We start from the raw sequence: 25,872 nt of genomic DNA, 5'->3' as shown, positions 1-25,872 counted from the left end.
CTTGCAATGCTTATTTTTCAAAATAAAAAGGTAATAAACACACGACTTCTCAGAGCCTCTCATCCCATCTCTATTTAATGTAAAGAAATTCCCCCGCCTGCAAACTTTCAATTCAGGAACCTGTCCAAGCACAAAATCAGTCACCCTACAGACCAGAAGCCTCACCAGCATCTGCCTCCAGCAGAGGGCACTGGAGTCGTGGCTTTCAAGTGGGGCTTCCTTGCAGAATCACCTGGAAGCTTCGAAAAAAATTTTAAGTCCTTGGGATCCACCCAAGACAGACTATCTATCTATCTATCTATCTATCTATCACCCAAGACCTTTTAAATCAGACTCTCTGGAACCCAAATCACAGGTGAGAACCTCTGTGCTAGATGATGTACTACTATGGATCCCTACCTAGAGTGGAAAGGTGCATTTTAAGTCCAAAGTGACACCACTGAAAAGTCCTCTACCCATAAGGGGCGCCTGGGTGGCTCAGTCAGTTAAGCAACAGCTTTGGCTTAGGTCATGATCTCATGGTTCAAGAGTTCAGGCTCCGTGTCAGGCTCTAAGCTGACAGTGTGGGGCCTTCTGGGGATTCTCTCTCTCCCTCTCTCTCTGCTCCTCCTTCTCTCTCTCTCTCTCTCTCTCTCTCTCTCTCAAAATAAGTAAATAAACCTTAAAAAAAAAGTAGTAAAAAAAAAAAAAGACCTCTACTCATGAACTTGCCTCTTACAAAGTTGCACAGTGTCAGCTTGGGTAGGATCGGCCTTTTAGGAAGTAGACAGATTAAGTGGGCATCAGATGCCCCAGTGAGAAGCCACAGACCTCTATGGCTAGCTTCCCACTGAGCTTTGGGGAGAATGCTGCCCTATCTTGGCATTAATATTCCTAAGATAAAGAGAGCAAAGAACCTCCAGGGAAGTGCTTTGGTATCCAGCCTCCTAAACACCGCTGTCTACAGATTTTCAATCAAGGGACAGTGGTCCAGGTGAGTGAGGCAGTCCCTCTGCCGGGTTTGAAGATCATCTTCACGGCCACCAGCAGAGGGAGCCACACACACACACACACACACAGCCAGGGGACGCAAACTGTACCCAAGAGCTGGACTACAAGGAAACAGGTGGAAATGCTGAATCACCACGCTGAGCTGAGTGAAACTATAAAGATTGGATCACGCCTCTATCATTTCCTGATCTGATTACTTCTCTGCATTCAGAAAATACAGACTGGACTGTGAGCTCTGTGTCGGATTTACCTTCTGTCTGGAGAGTCTAAAATACAGTAAGGCAAATATTAACTATCGTCGCTGTTTTTGGCACCCGAAAAACGAACATTCACCAAACTGACAGAATGTTATCATTCACTGGGAGTGCCAAAAGGCTGAGACGCTCTTCCTCTCCGTAGGTCCCTCATGGGGCACCCGAGAAAAACACTTTGTTTTTGGCAAAACACCCTTCCTTCGTGAAGACCTCTGTGTTAGGTCTCGAGAAATCCATGCTCCATCGGAACTTTCCCCACCCTTCTCCAAACGCACAGAAGCCTCTGTCTCCCGCAGGCTCCTGGCCACCCCCAACCTGGGGTGGGCCGGCAAGTGCCTAGGCCCAGACCAGGGGGAGAGAGACTCACACTCCAGCTGGCACGAGGGGCTGGAACTTCCACTGCTCCTCCTCGCAGTCCAGGAAAAGCCGATTCATGATCTTGTTCTTCTCCTCAGGGGGGATGAAGTTCTCGATGATTAGGTACCTGGGAGCAGGAATGAGGTAGAGATGGGGAACTGGGGGGGGTGGTAAGAGACCACACAGCGCATGTGAAGGTTGAAGGATTAGAAGCGAGAAGCAAAGAGGCAGAGGGAACAGAGGAGAAAGCAGAGAATTGGAGGAAGAGGGTCCCTACAGAAGTCACAGAGCTTGAAATCACTGCTTCCAATGCAAGGACTGTAAGCTCAGGGCCTGAGGGGTGACCCGTGGCCAGCACCCAGCATGCACTTTGGGGGACTGATCGTATACAGGCAGAGCAGAGGAAAGAGAAGGAAACAAGGAGAGGAGGTTGATAAGCAACTCTAGAACTTAGACCTCGTCCCCATCCCTCGACACATTCTCTTCCTAAGGGACGTGGACTCCTGGGTGAGCAGACGGCTGGAATGAGGCCCTCAGGAAGGAATTAAGCCCATCAGGGAGAGGCCAGGGAGTGAGGCACGGCCGTGAGGACCAGGGCCGGGAAGGGGAGGGGGCCCTACTTGAGCTTGAGCTCCCGGGTCTGCTCATTCTGCGCCTCCTCCAGGTCCTGCCGCACGCGGATGTATTCATCATGCTGGTCCTGGATCTCTGCCTTCACCGCCTGCAGCTTGGCGTAGAGCTGCGTGGAGACAGGCGCAGCTCAGAGGCCGTGCAGTGTGGCAGCGAGGCCCCTGTGACCCAGCCTGGGCCCCACCGACGCAGGCTCAGGGTCTACCAGCTGAGTTCGGGGTGAGGTCCGAGTCTGAATCTCCCTCTTGCCCCGTCACAAATCAGGGCAAGTTATTCAAAGGGCTGTCCTGTCCCTCCCAACACTAAGGCCCATTACCTGCTCCCTCTCAGCTGCTGGCAGCATTGTGGAATGTTCAAACTGAAAGGGACCCGCGAGACCTTTTAATCCAACACCCTCTTTTTTATAGAAGAGGTAACTCAGGCACAGAGACGCTCAAGGCGACACAACTAGTTAAGAGAAGAGTCAGAATCGGGACCCAAGTACACAACAGCTGGTGCAGGGTCCAGGGAGGGGAAGGGGGACTAAGCCAGTTTGCAAGGTGACCCATCCCACTTCTGCCTCTCCAGGGGCTCTCACGAATGGGGGTGTGGAGGGCAGCACAGAGCCTGCTGTCCCACTCCTAACCCACCAAGAGGCAGGTATGTCCCGGGAAACTGCCACTGTGGCTGGGCAGCCTGGCCGGCACTGGGGCAGCCACGTCGACAACCCTCAGGGTTCTCCAGGCTCTTCCCAGAATCCGGGCCGGAGTTTGCTGTCCCTATACATGCCCTTCCCTGGACAAGGACTTGGCAGAGTCCCGGAGAGCAGACAGTCTCAGCCCTTCCCGTGTCCACAGGCGCCTCTGGCTCCCTTCCTGAGCTCCCCCAGGCTGTGTCTCCTCAGGTCTCCTCGACACTCAGGGCCCTGTCCCAGGTCTGGCTACCCAAATTGTGACTCACTGATGACACTGTACAGAGGAAAGTTACCCACCGCCGTGAGGATGGCAACTGGAGACTGGAAGTGAAGGCCTTCTGAGCCTCTCAGGCCCCGCCTGGCCCAGGAGCAAAGGCTCTGTTCCACTCCAGCCCCAGACCCCTGCCTTCCCCACCCCTCACCCTGGCAGCCCCGGCAAAGTAACTCGGGGCTTCAGCAGTTCAAGCCAAGTGGGGAAGGGGCCCTACAACACATACCCCTCGGGAGGGTGACCGTCTTGGGGAGAGGCTGCCGGGCCCTCACACACTTTGACCCCTTCGCCTGTGGCATCTCACCTTCTTGAGTTTCTTGGTTTTGACCTCCACCTCCTGCTGCAGGGACGTGTAGGTGCCCCGGAGCTCCATGGTCTCTTCATCTCGGAGCATCATCTCCTGCTGCATTTCCCGTTCACGGCGTTTCTAGGCCAAGGCAGGGAACAGGGGCTCAGTGGGGCAGCGTGTACCGGGGAGGGCCAAGGGAGTTCAGGGGACAGGTGCATCCTGCCTTGCATGGGGTCTGCCTCCATGGTGACCACAGATGCCAGGGGGGAGAAGACAGTGGCCCATGGCCCGTGGCCCCTGCTTCTACCCCAACCTCAGTGGAGCCTCTTTGAACCTTCTTCTTGGCTCATATAGCTGGCACATTCTAGGGGTGTCCAGCAGTTATAGATTCCCATCATACTGGCTTCCCAGCTTCCTCACCCTCTCCCCTTGCGGTGTCACCGATGACTGGTAGGACCAACAAATTGTGGTTCTTGAAGACTTCAGATGTGGTCATACAGATGGAAAAGAACATTCGCCCTTGTGGCAGGAATTAACACCAGATGCCCCGTAGAGGCTGATGTCATGGAGAACCGCCACTTCCTCTCAGCCGTCGGCAGGCAGTGCCCTGGACACAGGCAGGCTCCTGGGCTGGTGGACCCATGGGATCCAGGGCATCGGGTCTTAGCTTCTTAGCACTGTATTCCAGGGATCTTGAGTCCATGATGGCTCACTGCCCCATGCCCTCCAGACAAGACCTCAAGGCCATGCACCCCCACGAGACCTGAAGCCCCCAGCCCTACCTGCTCCGCAATCTCCTGCCTCTTCAGCTCCAACATCTTCTGCTGCTCATTGGTGTGATCCATGATGTTCCTGCCCCCGATGAGCAGCTTGCTCTCCATGGCCTGGGGACACAGAGGGATCAGGTGAGGGGCTTTTCAAATGGTCACGGCATCACCAGCTTGAGAGGTTTGGCTTCCCTGCTCCGTGGTCCTTCCGGGGGTGGACAAAAGATGTATCCCAGACAGGGCCTGTGGTCCTCACTGAGAACAGAGTTTCCCCTCCAGCCTCCTGGGCTCCAGCCCAAGGCTCCCATTGTCAAGAAGACTGTCAGGTGAGGCAAAGAGAGGGCATCCCTCGGGGAATATAGACACCTGATCTGTTTGCTTTGGATACAGATGGAAGGTTGGTTCACCATGCCTAGGAGGGGCGTGCAGAAGGCATTCTAATCCTGGCTTTCGGCTGGAGCCGGTGTTCAAGAGTGGGGAGCAGAGGCTCCAGTCAACAGGCAGCCCAGCTCCTTAGCTAACTGGCTCCTGACTCAGGAAGAGGGCTCTCAACACAGGTGTAATTTTCAGCTGACACGGAAAGCAAAAGAAAAGGAAGACTCTGCAGCACTAAGGGGCAATATGAGGTTCCAGAAGCGGCATGAGCCCTGGAGAGCTCCAGAAAGACTCGGGTTCTGCCCACTAAATGCAAGGCCCTGGCCAAGTTACCCCCTTCGGCTCTCACATCCGTAACACGGGAACTGCTCTGTTCCAGGGAGGCTGACAAATATTTGCTGGGTACTATGTGCGAGGGGCTGAACTAAGCCCCTAACAAACACCATCTCTGATCTCCATCCTCACCCTAAGAGAAAGGTGCTATTGCTTTCCCCACTGAACAAATGAAGAAACGGAGAGTAACCAGCCTGAGGTCATGCAGCTAGTTAACAAAGAGGGAAGATTTGAACCCGCCACCCTCAGTCCGTGAGCCCCTGTGCTGGGTGAAAGCCCCCAGCCCGGTGCTAGGCACACGCCTGCCAGGGGTGCTGGTTGACTCTGAAGCTTAACTGATCATGGATTTGTATAAACTGGGTAACCTGTGGCTACGTAAAATGCACTTTCATTCTTGCTAATCAGAGGGTGCTGCCCCAGGGCACTCCAGCTGTCCTCTGATTTCATCCCAGGCTTCCCGGAAGGTTGAAATCACCTTGAGCCACCAGAAGATATTGGCTGCCTCCCCACTGGAAATTTTCCCAGTGGAACCGGCTGACCTGCTTGAGGGCTCTCAAAGCAGACGGTGCTGTCACAATGTGGGAGAAAGGAGACCCTTTGCCACCTGTAGAGCCCCATCACCGTGGACAAAGCGGGACAGGGGTTAAGGGTTGCTTTTGGGGGTCAGAGGTTGAGCTGTGTGAGGACGCCATTGGACGCTGAGCAAAACCGGGCCAGTCAGAGCGGCCCCACACAGCCTCCGAAGCCAAGGGCAGGGCTGCCGCAGAGCAAGGGGCCCCGATAGCTGCCTGTCCTCAAGGCCACACCACCGCCACCTGCTGGGCTACTGCCCCTCCCCTCCAGGCCTTGCTGTGAGTTATTATCTCACCACCCAGCCCCCCCGCCCCCCACCACAAGCACAAACTCGGCCTAGATTCTTCCTTCTCACCCAAGGGGGCTATCCTTTCAGTGAGTGACTCCTTAAATCTTGTGCCCCAGGCACCTTAGCTTCCTCACCGCAGGCCCTGCCCTGCGTGCAACCCCCCACCTCCCCTACACCAGGCCAGTCATCAGACCCCTTCAAGTCTGGCTTGTTAGGGTTCGCGCCATTCCCACCTTTTCATCCTCACGACCGACACCTGCTGACTTCACTGCGGTCTCCATGACTAACCTGGGTTGTTGCCATGGACTCCTTGCTGCCTCGGTTTCCCCTTCCATCCATCCCCCACATGACACCCAGGGGCAGTCACCAAAAACACAAGTGTGAGCCTGCCCCTCCTCTGCTGCAAAGTATTTAACAGGCCTCCATTCCTCGCAGGATAAAACCCAAGGTCGGCAGCAGCTCCCTGCCCCGCGGGCTGGCCCAGCCCCCCAGCCTCCCTGGCTGCCTACTCCCCAGGTATGCCCTGTGCTCCAGTTCCACCCAAAGAATCCCAGCTCCTGCAGGGAACTAAGTCAAAGAAAGACAAATATCATATGATTTCACTCAGATGTGGCATTTAAGATACAAAACCGATGACCATAAGGGAAGGGAAGCAAAAATAATATAAAAACAGAGAGGGAGACAAACCACAAGAGGTTCTTAAATACAGAGAACAAACTGAGGGCTGCCGGCGGCGTGTTGGGTGGGGGGAAGGGCCGAAGGGGTGAGGGGCATCGAGGAGGACACCGGTTAGGATGAGCACTGGGTGTTATATGTAAGCGATGAATCACTAAATTTATTCCTGGAAAAAAAAGAATAAATTCATTTTTGATTAAAAAAAAAAAAAGGAAGAATTCCAGCTCCTGGAATGCGCTGTGCCTTTTCCACGACACTGGGCTCCTCTTCCCACTCCACGTCCACCTGGAAAATCGCTCCTTATCCTGCAAGACCCACCTTGAGCACCTTGGGATGTTTTCTCTGATTCCCTCAAATCTGCACATTTCTTCCTTTGGGCCTAACTAGGACACGTCCCTACCATTTTCCCAGAATGGACCATTACTGCTGATATCCTGTCTCCCCCGTGAGCTCCTTCAGGGTGGGAATCGTGTCTTAGTGCTCGGCACATAGTAAGTGCTCAATAAATGTGTGCTGAACTGAAAGGAATCCCTGAGGTGGTCCCAGAGGGGGGTTCTAGGTCCTTTTCCTGGGCCCGCTCATCCAGAATAGAACCGGTGGCCCTTTCTGGCACCTTCTCCTCCTTCAACTGACTGGCCCACACTCACTGGTGCAGGGTGAAAGGGCAGATCAGTGGGGTCTGAGAATCTGGGAAGCCTGGCAGGAGGGATGGGACGGGTGTGAAGAGGCAGGAAGGAGACAAGGCAGCAGTTCTGTCATATGCGGAGGAAACCCCCTCCTGCCGGGGCCATGGATAACTGATCCCTCCAAATACTGGGTAATGAGATGTTGGGGGACTTGGTGTGTGGCCTGGCTTCCCGTTCTGGAACACTCCAGCCCTGAGTCCTTGCACTTCCCGTGGTACTCTACGTGACTCTAGTGTTCTTCACTCTTTGCCACCTCATAAAGACACGACTTCTCAAACTTGGTTGCTATATTAGAGTCACTGGGGAGCCTTTCAAATTCCCACTGCGGGGCCACATCGCATTATAATCTTGGGCCCTTCGGCTCATGACCGGCCGTGAGAACTCCCAAGCCAGGTGCTCCGTGGAAGAGTCTGGTAAGGAAGGCGCGGGGCAACTGCTGATGCCCCGGTTTTCCTGATGGAGTTAAGGACGGGGACCCGGGTTGAGAGAGAACAGGACAGGGAACCAGGAGGAAGAAAACCATTATTTTCTTGCTGGTCAGCTGTTCCATATTTACTTCTCCTACTAAACCTTTAAGAATTGGGTCTTAAACTTTGATGTCTATTAGAGTCACCTGGGGAGCTTTTACTAGGCCCAGGCTACACCCCACTGTCAATCAAATTGGAAAGGGGCAGGAGAGCCAGTGATGAGGTCTGGGCATTGGTGTTTTTTAAAGGTTCATATTTAAGAATCACTGCTTTTTTTTTTTTTTAATTAATTAATTTTTATTTTTTTTAATGTTTATTTATCTTTGAGAGAAAGAGACAGAGCACAAGTGGGGGAGGGGCAGAGAGAGAGGGGGAGACACAGAATCCGAAGCAGGCTCCAGGCTCTGAGCTGTCAGCACAGAGCCCGATGCGGGACTAGAACCCATGAAATGTGAGATCATTACCTGAGCCGAAGTTGGATGCTTAACCGACTGAGCCACCCAGGGGCCCCTAAATTTATTTTGAGAGAGAGAGAGAGAGAGAGCACAAGCAGGGGAGGGACAGAGAGAGATGGAGAGAGAGAGAATCCCAAGTGGGCTCCACACTGTCAGTGCAGAGCCAGATGCAGGGCTTGAACTCAGGAACCGTGAAATCATGACCCGAGCCAGAATCAAGATTCGGACACTTAGCTGACTGAGTCACCCAGGTGCCCCAGAATCACTGCTTTTTGAGATTCCCCCCAGAATCAATATTACTGGGGGACTTGTTACAAATGCAGGATCTTAGGCCCTACACAGACCTAGTGAATCAGAATCTGCTTTGTAAGGAGATCCCCAGGTGGCCCGTGTGACATGCTTTAAGGGGCATGCTGTTAGCACCATCATTTTCCTTACGAAAGCTCCGACAGGTTAAGTAATCCATCCACTGTCAGTCACATCACGGCCATTAAATTTAAATGGAAAATCCAGGCCCAGGTCGGCCTGGCTCCAAAGCCCATGCTCTTTCTACTCCAGACATTCTGTTCAATGTTTTAGGAAGCAGAACCTGCTAAGAGAAGAGCAATACGTTTCCATCAGGAGAAAATCGTGTCTGACTCATCCCCATGGTTATTCCGGTACATGGGGAAGCCAGTGGCCAGAACGTTAGAGGTTAAAATACCCCTGCCTTGGTTAAGTTAGATGGGGGGGCTGGGGTCGGTGGGGGGGGGGGGCGGTAAGGAGACAGAGAAGGGAAGTATATTCTCATAATAGGGGGGTGGATTAGGAAAAGGAAACAGAAACAGGCATCTCTCTGGATGGAAAACTGTTCAGATGTTAAAAGACAGGACTGATTTCCACTAGAAATCACACAAGAAAGAGAGCACTGGCCAGATACCCAGCTCCACAGATGCCCCCAGAGCTTCGTAAGTGGTAACGTCCAAGAGAATTTCTAGGCCGCATGAACTGACAAAAAAAATGTCAGATGAGCTTCAATTACAGTTTTACATTCTGGGAAAAAGTAATCCTAGCTCTACGCATTAAATGATAGCTGTGAGCAATCAGTTATGAGTTAAAAAAAAAAAAAAAAGTGGGGGAGGGGGGAGTAATTCTCTATTGTTCCCAGAAGACATTGGCTTAATATGCTTCCACAGCTAAAAAAGCCACTAGCTTCTGGCCAGGCACCATCATGAAGGCTTTTTTGGAAACAAAACAAAAATCATTCTACCCTAATATAAAATGGTGACGCAGCTCAATCTGGAGCACTGTGTGTAGTTCCCTCACTGCGTCTCTGGGGACACGGAGGAGAGTGATCTAGAGAAGGGCGGCTAAAACCATCCAAGGGCTATTAAAAATTAGGACTCTTTAGTCTGCAAAGACAAAGAAAGGTTACGAGGATAGACCTGGAAACTATACGATCAAAATAGGTGTGGGGGTGCATGGCTGGCTCAGTCGGTAGAGCATGTGACTCCTGATCTCAGGGTCGTGAGTTCGAGCCCCAGGCTGGGGCATAGAGCTTGCTTAATTAAAAAAATAAAATAAAATATGGGGCACCTTAGTGGCTCAGTCGGTTAAGTGTCTGACTCATGATTTTGGCTCAGGTTATGATCTCTTGGTCATGAGATTGAGCCCTGCATCAGGCTCTGTGCTACGTGCAGAGCCTGCTTGGGATTCTCTATCTTTCTTTCTGCCCCTCTCCCGCTCAGGCACACGTTCTCTTAAAATGATAAACATTAAAAAAAATAATAAAATAGGGGCACCTGGGTGGCTCAGTCAGTTAAGCATCTGACCTTGGCTCAGGTCGTGATCTCGTGGTTCATCAGGTGGAGGGAGCCCTGTGCTGACAGTGTGACAGAGACCGCTTTGGATTCTGTCTCCCTCTCTCTCTGCCCCTCCCCTGCTCATACTCTCTCTCTCTCTCTCTCTCTCTCTCAAATGAATAAACATTAAAAAAAATGTTCCCTTTAAAAGATAAAATTAAATTAAAATAGGTGTGAAAAGGAAAGATCCAGGCTTTTCCAATCAGTCCTGGCACATAGAGGAAGAGCTTATACTTTGGGTTTTTTTGACAAATAAAGGGAAGTTCTACTGTTCACAAAAGGTGATAAATTTATGGAACTGGTTATCTCAGGAGGACTGTATTAAATATCTAACAGTTTATTAAGGGATTCTAAAGACACATTTTTTTTAAAGTAAGCTCTATGCCCAATGTGGGGCTTGAACGCAGGACCCTGAGATCAAGAGTTGTTTTACTCCCCCAGGTGCCCTCCTGAGGACACATATTTAACCTTTTATTGTCTTTCTCTCCCTTCAGGAAAAAAAAAATGCACTAATATCCGAATAACCACAGAAATAAAACAAAATTAGGAAAATACATATTCCTCACATACTCAGCTTCTTTTATTTTCCGTTTTTCCAGATTTCTCCATATGCACACATCATTTTTTCACATCAACAGGCAAGGTATAAATATACACTCATGTCCTGCTATTTCCATTTTATCAAATCTCTCCAGAATTTCCTGTTACTTCACTAAGGTTTATGACTATAAATTTGATGATTGCATAATACAGCAGCTAATTTAAATATATTTCATTAACCTGCATTAGAAGATATTTTGGTTGTGTTGGGGCACCTGGGTGGCTCAGTCAGTTAAGCGTCTGACTTCGGCTCGGGTCATGATCTCACGGTCCGCGAGTTCGAGCCCCGCGTCGGGCTCTGCGCTGACAGCTCAGAGCCTGGAGTATGTTTCAGATTCTGTGTCTCCCTCTCTCTGACCCTCCCCCGTTCATGCTCTGTCTCTCTCGGTCTCAAAAATAAAAATAAACATTTAAAAAAATTTTTAAAAAAAGATATTTTGGTTGTGTACAATGTTTATGACAAACATCCTTGTACATATAATTTTTTGGTTTTTTTAGATGACTTTCTTAGAAGGAAATTTCAGGAGTGGACAAAGGATTATAAACATTTTGTCTATCTTAGAACATACTGCCAAGTTCTAACAGTTTATACCACTTTACTGCCAGCAATAAATAATGGAGCTGCTTTTATTACAATGTCATAGGCACGAAGTATTATCATTATTTTTAAAAATTGCTCTAATAGTAGATATAAAATTGAGCCTTCCCATTTATTTTATATTCTCTATACCTTTCAGGTGGACTTGTGGAGGTCTGAGCTCTCCTTTCACAACATATCCTTTTATGCTTTTTTCAAGTTATTTTTTTTTTCTTGGTGATCTTTAAGTAAGGAGACAGACCTCTGATTCAAAACAATTCTTTGTTCAGCCTCCACTTTCTCCAGCTACCCACACCTAGTCCTTTGCTCTCTTCATTCAAAATTTGGCCTGACAGGGGTGCCTGGGTGGCTCGGCTGGTTAAGTGTCCGACTTTGGCTCAGGTCATGATCTCGCAGTTTGTGACTTCAAGCCCCACATAGGACTCTCTGTCAGAGCAGAGCCCGCTTCAGATCCTCTGTTCCCCCTCTCTCTCTGCCCCTCCCTCTCTCTCCCTCTCTCTCTCAAAAATGAATAAACATTAAAAAAAAAAAAATTCTGCCTGACAATATCCAAATGGATTCAAGATACCCATTTAGACAGTCAGGCAGACTTTGAGCTGCCGATCAGGCCTGGAATCTGCTGTACCAGCCAAGATTACCAGGGCCCCCAGGTTCTGAGTCTCCCCTACCCGTACAATAGGACTCTCAGGACTGATTTCTCTGTCAGTTCTTGCTAATTGGCCTTCATGTTAGATCTCCTCCTTGGATCTAGAACTCTGCTTCAGGATCTCTCCTTCTGGCTGGGCCCTGGGCTCTATGAAGAGAATTCTGGATGACGTCTGTCTGTCTGTTATCACCCCACTCCCATTTGTCCACAGCCCCTGTGCTTCTCCGCCAGACCCGCCGAAACCCAGCACAGACGTGGTCTGAATGACAACTGAATTTGCCTTTCTGGTGACTCACCAAGTCTTGCCCACTTGTCCAGCCCACGCTGTCAGCCAAGCCTGGCTGACAGAGCCTGTCTTATGCTAGAAGGGGGTGGGGAGTGGGGGGTGGGGGGCTGGTCCTGGCACAACATCTGTGGGCAGGTGCAAGGTCTCAGCCCCCACCTTCTCCCCATTCTCAACCCATGCTGTCTGCTTCGCCCCCACGCTCTGAAATATGTCATAGATGACTTCAATTCTTTGCTTGGAAACATGGGTGGGATTTTTTTTTTTTTTTTTTGCTTTTGCTTTTATGTCCCCCCCATTTTTCTGAGGATACCGGTTGCCATCTCCTCCTTTTCTTCAGATCTCTGTCCTTACTATCACCTATGGAGGACAGGGAGGGACAGGGATGCCTCAAATCCATAGGCCCACTTCATGCTGGGATTTACTAAACAGAGGGGCTGGGAATACAGGGTTCCTAGTCCCCAGGAACAGTTCCCTGGAGCTCTTAGCTGCTCTAGTTAATGCTGCCTTTGTGATCTCTCAAGGCAAAAGACAGGTGGGTGGGGCCTGTGGACAGGACTGGGTTTGGTCCTACTGGTTCTAAATAAGTCCAGTGTAACTAAAAGGCCAGCAGAGGCTGCGGGGGTGGAAGAGGCAGGGCTGGGCGCTCCAGGGCCATGGTCTGACTCTTGAGAGACTGATACAAATCACGGCATAAGTAAGGCAGCCTCAGCAAATCATGCGCCCCACCCCCTTTGCTTTACAGATGGGACACTAAAATGTGTCAACAGAGATGGAGTAGTCTAAGCCTGGAGACTCATAATTCAGGAAATTTTAAGTGTAATCTGGGGGTGCCTGGGTGGCTCAGTTGGTTGAGCGACTGGCTTCGGCTCAGGTCATGATCTCACGGTTTGTGAGTTTAAGCCCCGTTGTCGGGCTCTGTGCTGACAGCTCAGAGCCTGGACGCTGCTTTGGATTCTGCGTCTCCCTCTCTCTCTGCCCCTCCCCCACTCATGCTCTGTCTCTCTCTGTCTCAGAAATGAACATTAAAAAATAAATAAAATAAAGAAGTGTAATCTGCTCCTACATTGACTATGTTCTTTCCAGATAATTTCCCAATTTGACCAGGGTCTTGATTCCAGGCATTAGAGGCGGCTGCTGTGACAACTGATGGCCCATTTCATCACAGGGACCATGTCAGCCTTCAGGCCCAGCTTGGGATATGCAGAGGTTCACCCCTTCCTGTGCAGGGTCCAGTGCAAGACCAGAAGGAAGAGGAAGGAGGCCTCAGTACTCATTAAGCGCCGATCTGGAAAGACAGGAGACAGCCAGGCCCAGAGAGCCACTCTTCTGAGAAGATACCATCAGGTATGATTTCACAGAAGCCAGACAGGCTCTGCCCTGCCAGCGCCAGCTAATCTATGACATTCTGAGGGCAACAGTAATCACAGATGCAACTTGCCATGTGCCTGTGGCCAGGCTAGGTCCTTTTAAGATTAATCATCCCATTTGAGATAACGAGAATGATTGCCATTTGACATAAAAGGAAACTGAGATTCAGACTGGTAAACAGACTCGCTCAAGGTCATGGAGCCAGTAAATGGCAGAGGTGATATTTGAACAGCAGCTTCCTAACTCCACTGGCGTCCTTTTCCCCGTTCCACAGCTTTCTCCTGGGTTCAGGAAGGAAGGAGCCTAGGAGAGAAGCAGCATTTGGTATTTGCACCTTTGCCAATTCGGGAACCATCAGGAAAGCTCAGGGCGCCATTTCTTTCTCTCTGAGCCGAAACAGGCAGATCTCTGCTGAAGATGCTTTTGCCTGAGGCATCTTCTGGGGGCTTCTGAGATGAGTGGGTTAGAGTCTTAACCACATGCCTGGGGGGAGGCTGTCAGTATCACTAGCATCCCGGAGAGAGGCTAACCCCTGGAATGTTCATGGGAAAGGCCACCTCCCGAGTCCCACAGAGGAATGATATAAACAGCACTGGGCATGTCAGAGAGCCTGAATGCTGGTACATTTGCTATGTAATCTATTACAATCTATTTGCTATGAAATCTAGGGCATCAGACCCTGGACTTCAGTTTCCTTATCCGTAAAACAGAAGAGAATACCACCAACCTTGCAGGCTTTGGGTAAGAATGGTGAGTTGGATAACATGTGAAAGTACTTGGTAAGTGATAAAGTACAATCAAATGTCAGCAGTTCCTTGTCAATCAGTGTCTACTCATCACAAAGAGCAACACAAAACAATCAGTGGAACAGTCGTTGCTCAAATCTCTTGTTACCACCACTCCTACTGTCACAGGCCTATTTCTCCTTCTGTGGCTCCCTCTTACAGATCTTGAGAAGACAGCAGTAAGAGAGAAAAAAAAAAAAGAAAGAAAGAAAGAAAAAAGAAAAAGAAACCAAAGAGACAACAGTAAAGGGAAGAACCGTGCTATTTGCAGTGATTTTCTGCCCCGGGGGACAGAAATCAGGAGACTCAGTCTGTTTCCTGCCTTGAGTCTCCTTGGATGGCTCAAAACACAACAGAAAGGATTGGTCTCTCAAATGCTAGGAATTCTCCCGTCAAGAAGAAAAAAATTAGCGATCGGGAAGCGTATTGGCTGGGGAGTGAACTGAGCTGGACTCCGCTCCCAGCTTTGTATTGGACAGGGGATGGATGCCCCTCGGAGAAAAGCGGGAAGAAAAAAAACAGCCCGTTCACTTCAGTCAGAAAACCACAAACACCTCACGTCTGATCCCTACCTTCCTCCTTCTCCCCTACTTCCCTTGTTTAGATGTAGTGTTCTAGAGGGTGTCTCTCCAGCACCAGGGATGCAAGTGAACAACAGAACGCTATAATGTCAGAACTGGATGAGACCTAAGGAGGCATAAAGGGCAGACTCAGCATTTGACAGCCTGGGCACAGGGCCAAGGGCTTAGGTGGGTCACTGGGGTCATACAGACTCCAGCCCCCAGGCAATGCTTGGTCATTCCTCTCCAGTCCCCACTGCCCATCATTCAGGCTGACCTCTAACCCTGGGCTCCTGACCTGCTGCTTCTGAGGTGAATCAGCAAATAGTACAGAAAGCAAGGAATCATCTATTGATCATGTCTTGCAGTCCCTGGGAGGGGAAGTGACTTGTCCACGGTCACAGGATTTCCAATAACTGAATATCACTGAGAATGATTATCAACCCTGGATCTCCCTCAATTATTCATTTTTTTTTAAATAATTTTTTTTAACGCTTATTTTTGAGACAGAGAGAGACAGAGCATGAACGGGGGAGGGCCAGAGAGAGAGAGAGGGAGACACAGAATCTGAAACAGGCTCCAGGCTCCGAGCTGTCAGCACAGAGCCCGAAGCGGGGCTTGAACTCACGAACAGTGAGCTCATGACCTGAGCCGAAGTCGGACGCTTAACCGACTGAGCCACCCAGGCGCCCCAATTATTCATTGTTTTTAAGCCAATCTTCCAACCAGGTGTTAACACATTTCTTTTATATATTTTTCCTCCCTTAAAATTTTTAGATTAGTTTTTATTTAACAAAGTACTATATGCTTGCAGTAAGAATAAAAAGATAAAGGTAAAAAAAGTATAAATTGAAAAATGAAAGCCTCCCTCCCCATTAAAATTCTTAGAAATAACCACTATTAGTGAATTCTCATCATTCCTTCCAGAAATTTAAATAATTTAAAGACTTACTCAACTATACTTACTGATACATGCTCCTGGTCATGGGTACTCAAAAAGATTTGTTGATGACATGAATGAAAGGAGCCAGGTGAGTTAGGGGCTGGGGGTTTGCATCATACGGAAGGCCAGAGATGGGTTGAGTTAAGCATCTCGCCAGATAAGAGCTCCCACTGGGGCCTATTAGCCCGGGATCTGGCATGAATCTTTCGTATCTGAGTTGGTGTTACAGTGTGGAGGTAAAGATCGTGGGCTCTGGAGACAGGCAGACAGAGGCTCCTGTTCTGGCCCTAACGCTTCCTAGGCACGTGACCCTGGGTTGTTCCTTAAGGAGTCTCGGTAGCCTCACTGGTCACATGGAGATTAAAATAGTACTACTTCATGGGGCTAATGTGCGGATTAAAGAAAAACAATGCACATAAAGAACACAGGCAGCGTGTTTGGCTGTACGAAACCTGCACTAAAGAAACGGTAGCTATCATCATCATTACTATTGTTGTCATTATTATTCTGCTGGCTCACCTCAAGAAAGGAGAAAGCCTGCAGGTCCATCACCTAGTGCTATAGAAACAGATCAGCCCAGGACCTGGTACTCCTCTGTCAAGTACATCTGGCAGGAAAGGGAGACGACTGAGAAATAACTCTAATATGACCAGGAGTTAATGCCCAGGAATTTCTCAGCATATTACAAATTCTAGATATACCAAACCACAAGAACAGGGGCCCTCTGAACTCTGGGAACAGGGATCTGCCTTGCACAGCTGCATGGCAGAATGGCTAGCTTTGTGGGAAGAGGGACCATTTTCTTATCTCCTCAGTTCAGCTACCTAGTTCAACAGCTCTCAGGCCAAGAAGGCTCCAGAAGCGCCCTAGACTGGCCAGGTGCAACAGGCTGGCAGGGCATGGCAGGAGAAGGGTGCCCTTCTCTAGCTGCATTCCAGGCCTTGCCTCTAGTCCTCAGAGCACAATGAGAACATTATCATAGCCACTTGATCCAATCTTGTGCTATCTGGGGGCTGGAAATGACTAAGGGCAATAATACAGTCCTCTAGTCAACACACATAGGGAGAAACCCAACACTGGACCAAAAGGACTGCTGAGCCTCGACATAACTTGAAGCCCAAAACATCTGATGGAAATGTATGGGTCTTAAATGCTTCTTGCCAGGCAAATCTTTATATTATAAAACGCCCCAGCTCATGGTAGTTCTGTTAAATGATCACACTGCTGCCAGGGATGGAAAGGAAGAGAAGACACGGATCCCATCAATGCCAAGAGGCCATGGACTCTGACCTAGATGTCAGACGCAGCTCGGGGCACCCATCACTTTTTATCAGGAGGCTTCTCTCAAGGATGGTGGAGGACTTAGCTGAGATGGGGGTGTGTTGTGTAGTCCCTGATGACCCAGCCCCGTAAATCCGAGTGTCTGGCATGGGACTGGTGTCCTGGGGGACGTGGAAGGAACCAGACCAGCTTTGGGGAAGTAGACACTTCCTAGATTACTGGGGAGTCTCTCCAGAGACTGGTAACCGCCCTTTTCAGAGACCAACATGAAGACCAGAGAGCGGAACGATACTGGGTATTTAACTCCCCCCTCCACAGCACTTTTTCTCCTCCTGGGGCTCCTTCTCCCCAGAAGTCCTGCTATTCGCCCCTTTACCCACTTTCTCCTTCTTTCTCCCTGCCTTTATGACCCCACTTCTCTTTCCCCTCTTCACCGTCCCCTTCTATTTCTTTCCTGTCTTTCTCCCCGTTCTCTTCTCTCTTTTCTTCATTTCATTGTCTTTTTCTAACTGGCCACGATAGAGAACTGAAAATTATTTTTTATTATTGATTGAATGCATACATTAAAACTTAAACCCTCTGGTCTTAATTTTTTCTTTTTTAGGTTTTATTTATTGGGGCACCTGGATGGCTCAGTCAGTTAAGCATCTGACTCTTGATCTCAGCTCAGGTCTTGATCTCAGGGTTGTGAGTTCAAGCTCCACGTTGGGCTCCATATTGGGCTCCACGTTGGGCATGGAGCCTACTTAGAAAAAATAGTAATAATAATATAAAGTTTTATTTATTTAAGTCACCTCTACCCCCAACATGGGGTTCAAACTCATGGTCAAGAATTGTATGCTCTTCTGACTGAGCCAGCCAGACACCCCTAATCTGAATTTTCAAAAAGATGAACTGAGTATTTTATACTTTGCTCTAAAAAATAGTATTTCCAACAATTAAGGACTTTTAGGAGGAGGAGGGGCTTTAAAGACCATCGAGTTCAATGGCTTTGCTGATACATAAATCCCTTTTGAGCGCCTCTGACATTCAGTTTCTCCTTGAGCCCTCCCAGGGATTGAAGCCCACTACCTCTAGAAGCAGCCCATTTCTAAGTGTTAGGAAGTTTTTTATATTGACTTTAATCTGCTCCTGTAATTCCCATCCTCTGGCTACCAGGACAATCTAGGATATAAAAACAGGACAATCAGGGCGCCTGGTGGCTCAGTCAGTTAAGCGTCCGACTTCGGCTCAGGTCACGATCACACGGTTTGTGAGTCGGAGCCCCACATCGGGCTCTGTGCTGACAGCTCAGAGCCTGGAGCCTGCTGTGGATTCTGGGTCTCCTCTCTCTCTGCCCCTCCCCTGCGCATACTGGCTCTCTCTGACTTAAAAATAAATAAACACTAAAAAAAAATAAAAAACGGTGCAATCATCAGAAAGTGAGGTGCCTATTGGGTTCAAAAGATGGGGGTAGCCCAGCTGGCTGTGAGGTTCTCCCACTGGAGTAGCTGGCTTGGGTGGGCAAGATTGAGGAGATATATGGCAGCCAGCCACTGGCAGGCCCTGAATGCCAGACTAAAACGTGGTGTGTCTGACTTATCAGGAAGGTGAAGCCAAGAGACACTGTCCATGAGGCAGTAATAAAGTTGTTATTTACCGAACACTTACATGCCAGGAACTGTGCAAAGTGCTTTAACACTGATTATCTCATTTAATCCTGTTAATTATTGGTACTGTTATTGTTTCACTTTATAGATGAGGTAACTGAGGTCTCAGAGCTAGTAAGTCACTAAACTCAGGTCTGTGTCTGATGCACCTGTTCTGAATACAGCACGCTACAGAACAAGGTCAGCAGAGAGACCAGGACGGGAGACCCCAGTCTGGGAGTCATTTACATAGAGGGAGAGAGTGTCAAGAACAGAGGGTGAGGGTCCCATTTAAGATCTCTTCTAAAGACGGGCCCCCAATCTCCATTTCTGGTCTTGTGCCTCCTCTTAAACTCCACCGATCCATCTCTAGCTGCCCATTGGATTTTGTCACCTCAAGTTCAATGCAGCCACACAACCTCCTGCCATTTTCCACCACCTTCCTAGCAACCAGGTTGCTGATCTTCCTAATTCTTTAAGCATAAAAGAGGATCAAATTTTGTGTTAAACCAACCCGGGCTCGACTGGATTTGCCACATGCAAAATATGAGGCCTTGGGCAAGTTACTTAACCTCCATGGGCCTCGGTTTAACAGCTATAAAATGGGAAGAGTGACACCACCTTTCTTGGAAGGTGCTTGTGTGGATTAAGTTGCATAATTTATAATACAATATGTAGTATAGTGCTTGGCACAAAGCAAGTGTTAAGTAAACGGCATTATTACTGTGATCACTGCTATTTCTGGAGCTTGAAACTCCCTTTTTGCATAGCTTCTCCTGGTTAATCTCAGTGCTCATGAGTGGGGGGGGGGGTGGTGGGGGGGAAGAAGAGGGACCTACAAAGTGGACAATAAAAATTCAATGCAGTTTGTATCTCTGCAATGACCTCATCCCTTTGGCTTTGGGAGCGGCTGCTGCAGGGTCTCTTTTCTACACCCACCACAGACAGAGCTGGGCTCCGGCCAAGACCTGCCTGCTCTTCTCCCTCCAGACCTAGTTACGTGGGGACCAACAGGCATGCCTCTTCCCCTCCTCTCTTTAACTGGAACCCTCATTTTGTGTCATCTGCAGCCCTGACCTCCCCGAGACACACTTCTGTTTTCTCTCTTAAGTATCCAGGATCAAAGTTTTAGAGATTACCTGGTCCAATCCCTCAAACAACTCAGTGCGAAATTAAAGTAGTCATTTAAAAAACGTCTTGCGGGGCGCGCCTGGGTGGCTCAGTCGGTTGAGTGACCAACTTTGGCGCAGGTCATGATCTCACGGTTTGTGATTTCGAGCCCCGCGCCGGGCTCTGTGCTGACAGCTCAGAGCCTGGAGCCTGCTTCTGACCCTGTGTCTCCCTCTCTCTCTCTCCCCTCCCCCACTCATGCTCTGTCTCTCTCTGTCTCAGAAATAAACATTAAAAAAAATTAAAAAAACAAAAAACGCCTTGCACAATTAAACGTGAATAAAGTGGGCCTTCTCCCAACCAATCCATATGCTTTCACCAGTGCTCGCCGCAGTCCGTGCACTGTGCCCAGACACATGTCAGCAAAGCCACAGCCTCAGTTGTGGGTCTGTGACTTGCCCTGCGCCCCCTTCCCCATAGGCCCTGGAAGCCATCAAGCCCCCTGGAGGTACTATATAAGGGTTGCTAATGATTCGTGAGAAAGCAGGCACTGGTCACAATCGCAATCACAAGCAAGCACACATTTGCACACCTAACACCCCCTGAGGCCCACGGTGAACACAGAAGGAGAGATGAAAGGAGACTCCAAGGAGACAGGCACTGTGTTTGTACACAGTGAGGACAGAACAAAGGAAGCAGGGAGCCTGGAGGTGGAAGAGAAAGCGGGCGAGACAGACTGTAAGATGAGTCAGAGAGTGAACGAGGGCACTAGGTCGCATCAGCTACCGCTTAGTTGCCCCCAGAGGGTGGTGTGAGCGGGGAAGAAGGGGATGGGGGGAGGCGAGAAGGGGAGTTGATGCCATAACCCAGAAGTGGGAACCAGAGGAGAGTGTGGCTGATGGGGAGCAGAAGCTCAGTTAATTTCCAGGAGGGACCCGAGCTCCCAGCCTTCTGAGTTCTCCCACGTCTTTCTTGCCCGGCTCTGCTTCCGGAGCTGCAGGGTTATGGCAAGGCCTCGGGGGACGGCTCGGCAAGGAAAGAGTCAAGCTAACAACAAAGATGTCAATCCCGGAGATCACTGGACCCCTGCTTGGTAGACAGAAGCCACCCTGTGGCTGCTAATGCCCCTCCATTTATTTGGCTCTTTCAACGCATTTCAAATGCCCACCCCCTAATGATCTCATTTAATCTTTGGCACAAGCCCGTGGAATAGGCAGGCCCGGGATTATCTCTACCTCGCTCCTCCCCTCTTTGCCCCGGTGACCCCTCAAGAGTCCTCAAATGGTTTCCTCCATCCCAGAAACATCCAACATTGAACCAACCAGCCAGCGCCTTAGAGGTACGAGGAGCTTGGGGTCCTCTGTCCAGGCTCCACTTTGAGTTGCTTGTTGCTGTTTGTCCTGGGCTGGGTGTGATAAGAAGTCACAGGACATGGACTCATTCCCCTCCTGGAATTTCCCAGCCACCCCTCCCCCTCCACTAATGTCTGAAAGCCTGGCACATAATGACCGTTTCTCCCAGTCCCCAGGGAGATGTGTCAGCTATGCGGGACTTCTCATTAGGCGAACGGAAACCTAAGGCCTAGAGAGACGAAGGCCTTTGCCCTGAATCACACAGTGAGCAAACATGGAGGGACCGTGATGACTTGAGAAGAGCACAGGTCTGGGGGCATTAGGAGACCTGGGTCCCAGTCCTGGCTCCACTGCTTATCGGCTGAGGGCACAGAGAGAGTCACTCAACTTCCCCAGCCTTGGTTTTCCTAACTGTCAAATGGGAACAAGTAGTTCCCATCTCTTGGGGTTGCCTGAGGTGAAGATGTCAAAGAGTTACAGAAAAATGAATTTTTCTGATTATCAAGTAGCACAGGTAACATCAGGATGCTGCTGTCATGGAGAGGCCAGATCAAGCATAAAGAGCCTAGGATTTCCTTAACTTACCTGTGTGGCCCTGGGCAAGTCCAGGCCTCAGTTTCCCAAAGCCCCTGCCAGCATTAAGAAGGAGGGTTCTGTGGACCATGCCTTTAGAGCAAGAATTCTGGCGCTGGCTGCGCTGATCTCCTGACCATCCTATTATCTGTGCCCACACTGCCTGAGATCCAAGAATCTTACTGAGGGAGCCAGTCAGTTGCCAACAATGGGAGATCCCATTGTTCCCAGAGGGAAGAATCCACTGGATCCTTCATTCCAACCCCTCTACCCATTTCGTCAGGGCCGATGTGTGCTTTTGCACCGTCTCAGCCTCCACAGCCTCCCAGCCTTAAGGGACATGAGGATGGAGAAGGGAAAGTAAGGGGTGAGGGGGCACTCTTGGTAATGAAACCAATGACAGACTCCTGCCCGTGTAAGCTTCCCCAGTGGAAAGTACCAGACTGCCTGGATTCCCTTCCTCCTAGGGAGAGCTGAGTGTAACTATTCTGCCGTTAACATCTTGCTTCTCCCAGGATGGCCCCAAAGGTGCTGGGCCCCTGATCCCTTTTTTGAGGAAGCACCTCAGCATAACCCTTGCTGAGCTCACGGAGGTGAATTAAATATTAAATATGCAAGGCCAGAGCCGCGGGTGCAGCAACACATTCCCATAAACACAGACAATGGCATACAGCTCATCTGCCCGTCTTGCAGCAGCTGCGGCTCTCCTTCCGCGGGCTGGGTTCCCTGATCCCCAGCCCACACTCTTGAGAGGGCATAAAAAATAGCAATGTTTTTTTTCTCTCGAGCAAGTGAACCAGCAAGTGCATGGTTCCCTGTGTCCTTCCTCCAACCCCTAGTGCTGAGGAATCCAGGGATCCGGAAATACCTGGAACATTGAGTTGTGGCATCAGCAGCAGTGAAATTTAACAGGTCTGTGGCTGGCCTGGCAGGGACCTCTGTAGCTTAGCCCCACCTAGGGCCTGGAGGCCCCCATCGGGAAGGGGACGGCTCAGGAAGGCCCAGATAGCTCTCAGGGCAATGGGGAACTAGCTCTTACTGGGACCAGGACAAGGCCTGGGTGTGGGGGCCGGTTTGCTTCTCAGGTTGGAAGAGCTTCAGAGATCACTGAGACCACCTCGGTTTTACAAAAAGGGAAACTGAAGTTTGAGAAAAGGAGGAAGCAACTTATACAAGGTCACTTAACGAGCTATAGAATAGCTAGGCCTAGACTCCAGGGCTCCAGGGTAGAGCCCAGTGCTCTCTCCTCCCCTCTCTGTGATCCCTGAATCTCCCTCCTGACTCTACCAAGGACCAGGCTCTGCACTGCATGGCTCCCGTGGACTGCTTTCATGGGAAGCTGGATCCATCCCTAGTCCTACCTTGCCATCCAAGTACCGAAAGAGCCCGAGGTCCAGGCATTCCAGCTCAGCTCTGCCATTTTGTAGGATGGAACCTTGGTCACGTCACCTCTCTGACACTTACTTAGTTCCTTGCCTGTACGGTGGGGACTTAAGAACCAGGACCCTGGATGGCTCCTGTAAGGCTCAAATGAGACCGCGTTTGTGGGGCATTTGGTCAACCGGGAAGTGCTGTCCGAATGTCAGATATGGTTAAAATGGTGTGAGGTGTGAAGGTGCTGCAGAGGGAGGAGGTCCCAGGGGAGGAGGCTGTGCAAGACAATCCACACCCAAACGAGGCTGACCTGGTCGTCCCGTGGACCCGACTGACACAGATGGCACCAGCAGAGATGGACAGGCAGTAGGTGAGACCAGCTCAGGTTCACTGGCTTGAAAGGTCACCTGCCTGCTTTGCTTCGTGTGTGTATGCGTGTGAGTTTGTCTGTCCTCCTAGGCGCTCCTGGAAGGTTCTGCCTGGCAGCCCGGAATCGCAGGAATTTGCCTGGCTGCTCCAGGGGAGCATCTGGCAAGAGGGCAGTGTGTGGTGCTGAGGGAGGACACCTTGCTTCACTCAGGTCAGGGCACAGACCCTCAAAGAAAAGCCTGTCACCCAGATCCCTCTGGGGACCTCTGGAGTACCCCTGCTCTCTGGGGCCCTTACCTTGTACTTGGCTGCGAGCAGCTCTGTGGCCTGCTGCTCCCGCCTTAGGTCTTCCAGCATCTTCTCCTTTTCCTCCAGCAGCTTCTGCTTCTCCTCGCTCACGAGGCTGCGGTCATCCTGGATGGCCGCCTTCTCTTCCTCCAGACGCTCCTTCTGTTCCTGCAGGTAATTCTCCATGTTCTTATCCAAGGCTGACTCCAGGGTAGGCTGGGGCGGGCGGTGGTTGTTGTTGTTGCCATCCTCCTCTTCGGCCACCCAGGCCTCTATCACTGGCCCCTCAGGGTACCCGGCTGGAGCTGACACAGCCTTCTTCCTGCGGCTGCTCTTCCTCCGGAGCCGCTTTCCCAGCATCCCCTTCTTCTCCAGCTGGGCCTTCAGGCGGGCGATCTCCTCCTGAAATTCCCGCAGCAGAGTGTCCTTGGGGTCCTCGTTCACCCGGGGCTTGTTCTTGATGTTCTTGGCCCTGTTGGCAAAGCGCAGGGTGGAGAGGCTCTCGTCGTAGCTGTGCGAAGCTGGCCCCAGGGTGGCCACCATGATGGTCTTGGCGTTCCCCCCCAGAGAGTCCTGGAGCAGCCGGGTCAGCTTGGAGTCCCGGTAAGGGATGTGAGTGCTCCTGTTCCCCGCCAGAGCAGCGATCACGTTGCCCAGGGCAGACAGTGAGAGGTTGATTTTGGAGGCTTCCTTAGGCCTCTCTCCACCACCACCACCACCACCACCACCACCGCCGCCGCTGCCACTCCCCGTGGACTGCGTGACCGTCCCTCCGGCTGTGTTGGGACCTGCCTTGTTCTGCCTCTCACTGCCAGCCAGGTCCACCAGGTTGAGCTTGCCCACACGGATGTGGTCCTGACCATCTGAGCCACGCTCACTGCACTCCACCGTGATGACGAAGATGGCATGGGAGCGGGAGCTGACCTCATTCATGTGAGTGCTGCCCACTGCCCGGGTCTGGTTCCCCAGGTTCATCACGTGCTCAATCTCCTTGACATTCTTGGTGACGAAGGAGGAGAGGTCCTTGATGTAGACGCCGGTCTCCGGGTTCTCCTTCAGTTCTAGCCTCTTGCCAGGCTCCTTGGAGAGCAGGTCTCGAATCTCCTCCTGGTAGATCTCCAGGTAGGAGGCCCGGACCAGGTACTGCTGGTTCTGGGAGCGAGAGATGTGGGTGAAGATATGCTCAAAGGCATTGGGGATGACCCCGCGCAGCTCGGGCTCCACCCAGGTCCCCTGCATGGTGTAGGTCTTGCCAGTGCCCGTCTGGCCGTAGGCAAACACCGTGCCATTGAAACCCTGAAGCACCGAGTCTACCAGGGGCCTCACGGTTTCATCATACAAGTCCGCCTGCTTGGAGCTGGCATCGTACACGGCATCAAAGGTGAAGGACTTGGGCAGCTCCCCTGGGGCAGCGCGGGGGTTCCGCAGGGTCACCTGGCCCAGTTTCACGTCCATGGTCAGGATCTGCTCGTGACCAGCAGCCTCCTCCTTCCGGCTGAGGGGGCGGCACCGGGCCACCACCTTTAGGGCCTCGCTGGCCTTGGTTTTACTGGCCATCTTGCCGCTCTGTCCTTCCTGCCCCCAGGGCCCCTCCGCAGCCTGGGCGGTCCTGCTGTCCTCTCTAGGTCCGGATCAGCGGGGCCGGCCCAGCCCCCAGGCGCCGCTCTTCAATCCGCATGCAGCCTCCTAGGGTGGGGATGCTGGGAGGTGGCCCCGCCGCTGCTGCAGTCCGGGCCTCCACCGCTCTCCGGTCCTCGCTGCACCGGCCGGGAAGGGAGAATTAGGCAGAATCCCCGGGCAGCCGCGGGAGCCGCACCGGCCGAATGGCAGTGCCCGGAACCCGCCCCATGCTGGGGCAGAGGGAGCGCTGCCGTAAACAGCTACGGCAACAATGAGATAAAGGAAGAGGAAAATGGGATGGGGGTGGGCGGCGAAGCTGTCTTCTCCTCCTCCTCCTCTTCTAGGGATCCATGGCGGGGGCTGCTGGTCCTGGGCGGCCGGGGGTCCCGGCCCTCCCGAGGGCAGAGGCTCACCTGGGGTCCTCCCCCCGCGCTGGGGGATCATTCATTGCAGCCAGCGCGGCTGCCGCTGCCCCTGCCTCCACCTTCCCCGCCGCTGCCACCGGAGAATGAGAGAGAAAAACAGAAGGGGATGGGGCGGAGCAGCCGCGGCGAGAGTGATGTTGC

At 51.2% G+C, this 25,872-nt stretch overlaps 1 protein-coding gene across 3 annotated transcripts in view; it reads right to left on the bottom strand.

Moving 5' to 3' along the window:
- KIF3C (kinesin family member 3C) overlaps positions 1 to 25,872 on the bottom strand; it is a 36,297-nt gene extending 10,425 nt beyond the window's left edge. For all 3 annotated transcript variants that reach the window (XR_006215967.1, XR_006215966.1, XM_007088929.2), the window contains exons 1-5: positions 23,696 to 25,872; positions 4,247 to 4,348; positions 3,480 to 3,602; positions 2,222 to 2,340; positions 1,612 to 1,728 (exon numbers count right to left, since the gene is read on the bottom strand). Coding sequence is in view for 1 of the 3 variants with exons in the window: in XM_007088929.2 (XP_007088991.1) it covers positions 1,612 to 1,728; positions 2,222 to 2,340; positions 3,480 to 3,602; positions 4,247 to 4,348; positions 23,696 to 25,243 (2,009 nt within the window). In the remaining 2 variants the exon portion in view is untranslated. The remainder of the gene's footprint in view (positions 1 to 1,611; positions 1,729 to 2,221; positions 2,341 to 3,479; positions 3,603 to 4,246; positions 4,349 to 23,695) is intronic.

The sequence above is a fragment of the Panthera tigris genome, chromosome A3, assembly GCF_018350195.1.
Source record: "Panthera tigris isolate Pti1 chromosome A3, P.tigris_Pti1_mat1.1, whole genome shotgun sequence".
Lineage (NCBI taxonomy): Eukaryota > Metazoa > Chordata > Mammalia > Carnivora > Felidae > Panthera > Panthera tigris.
This window is presented reverse-complemented; position numbering and strand designations above follow the sequence as displayed.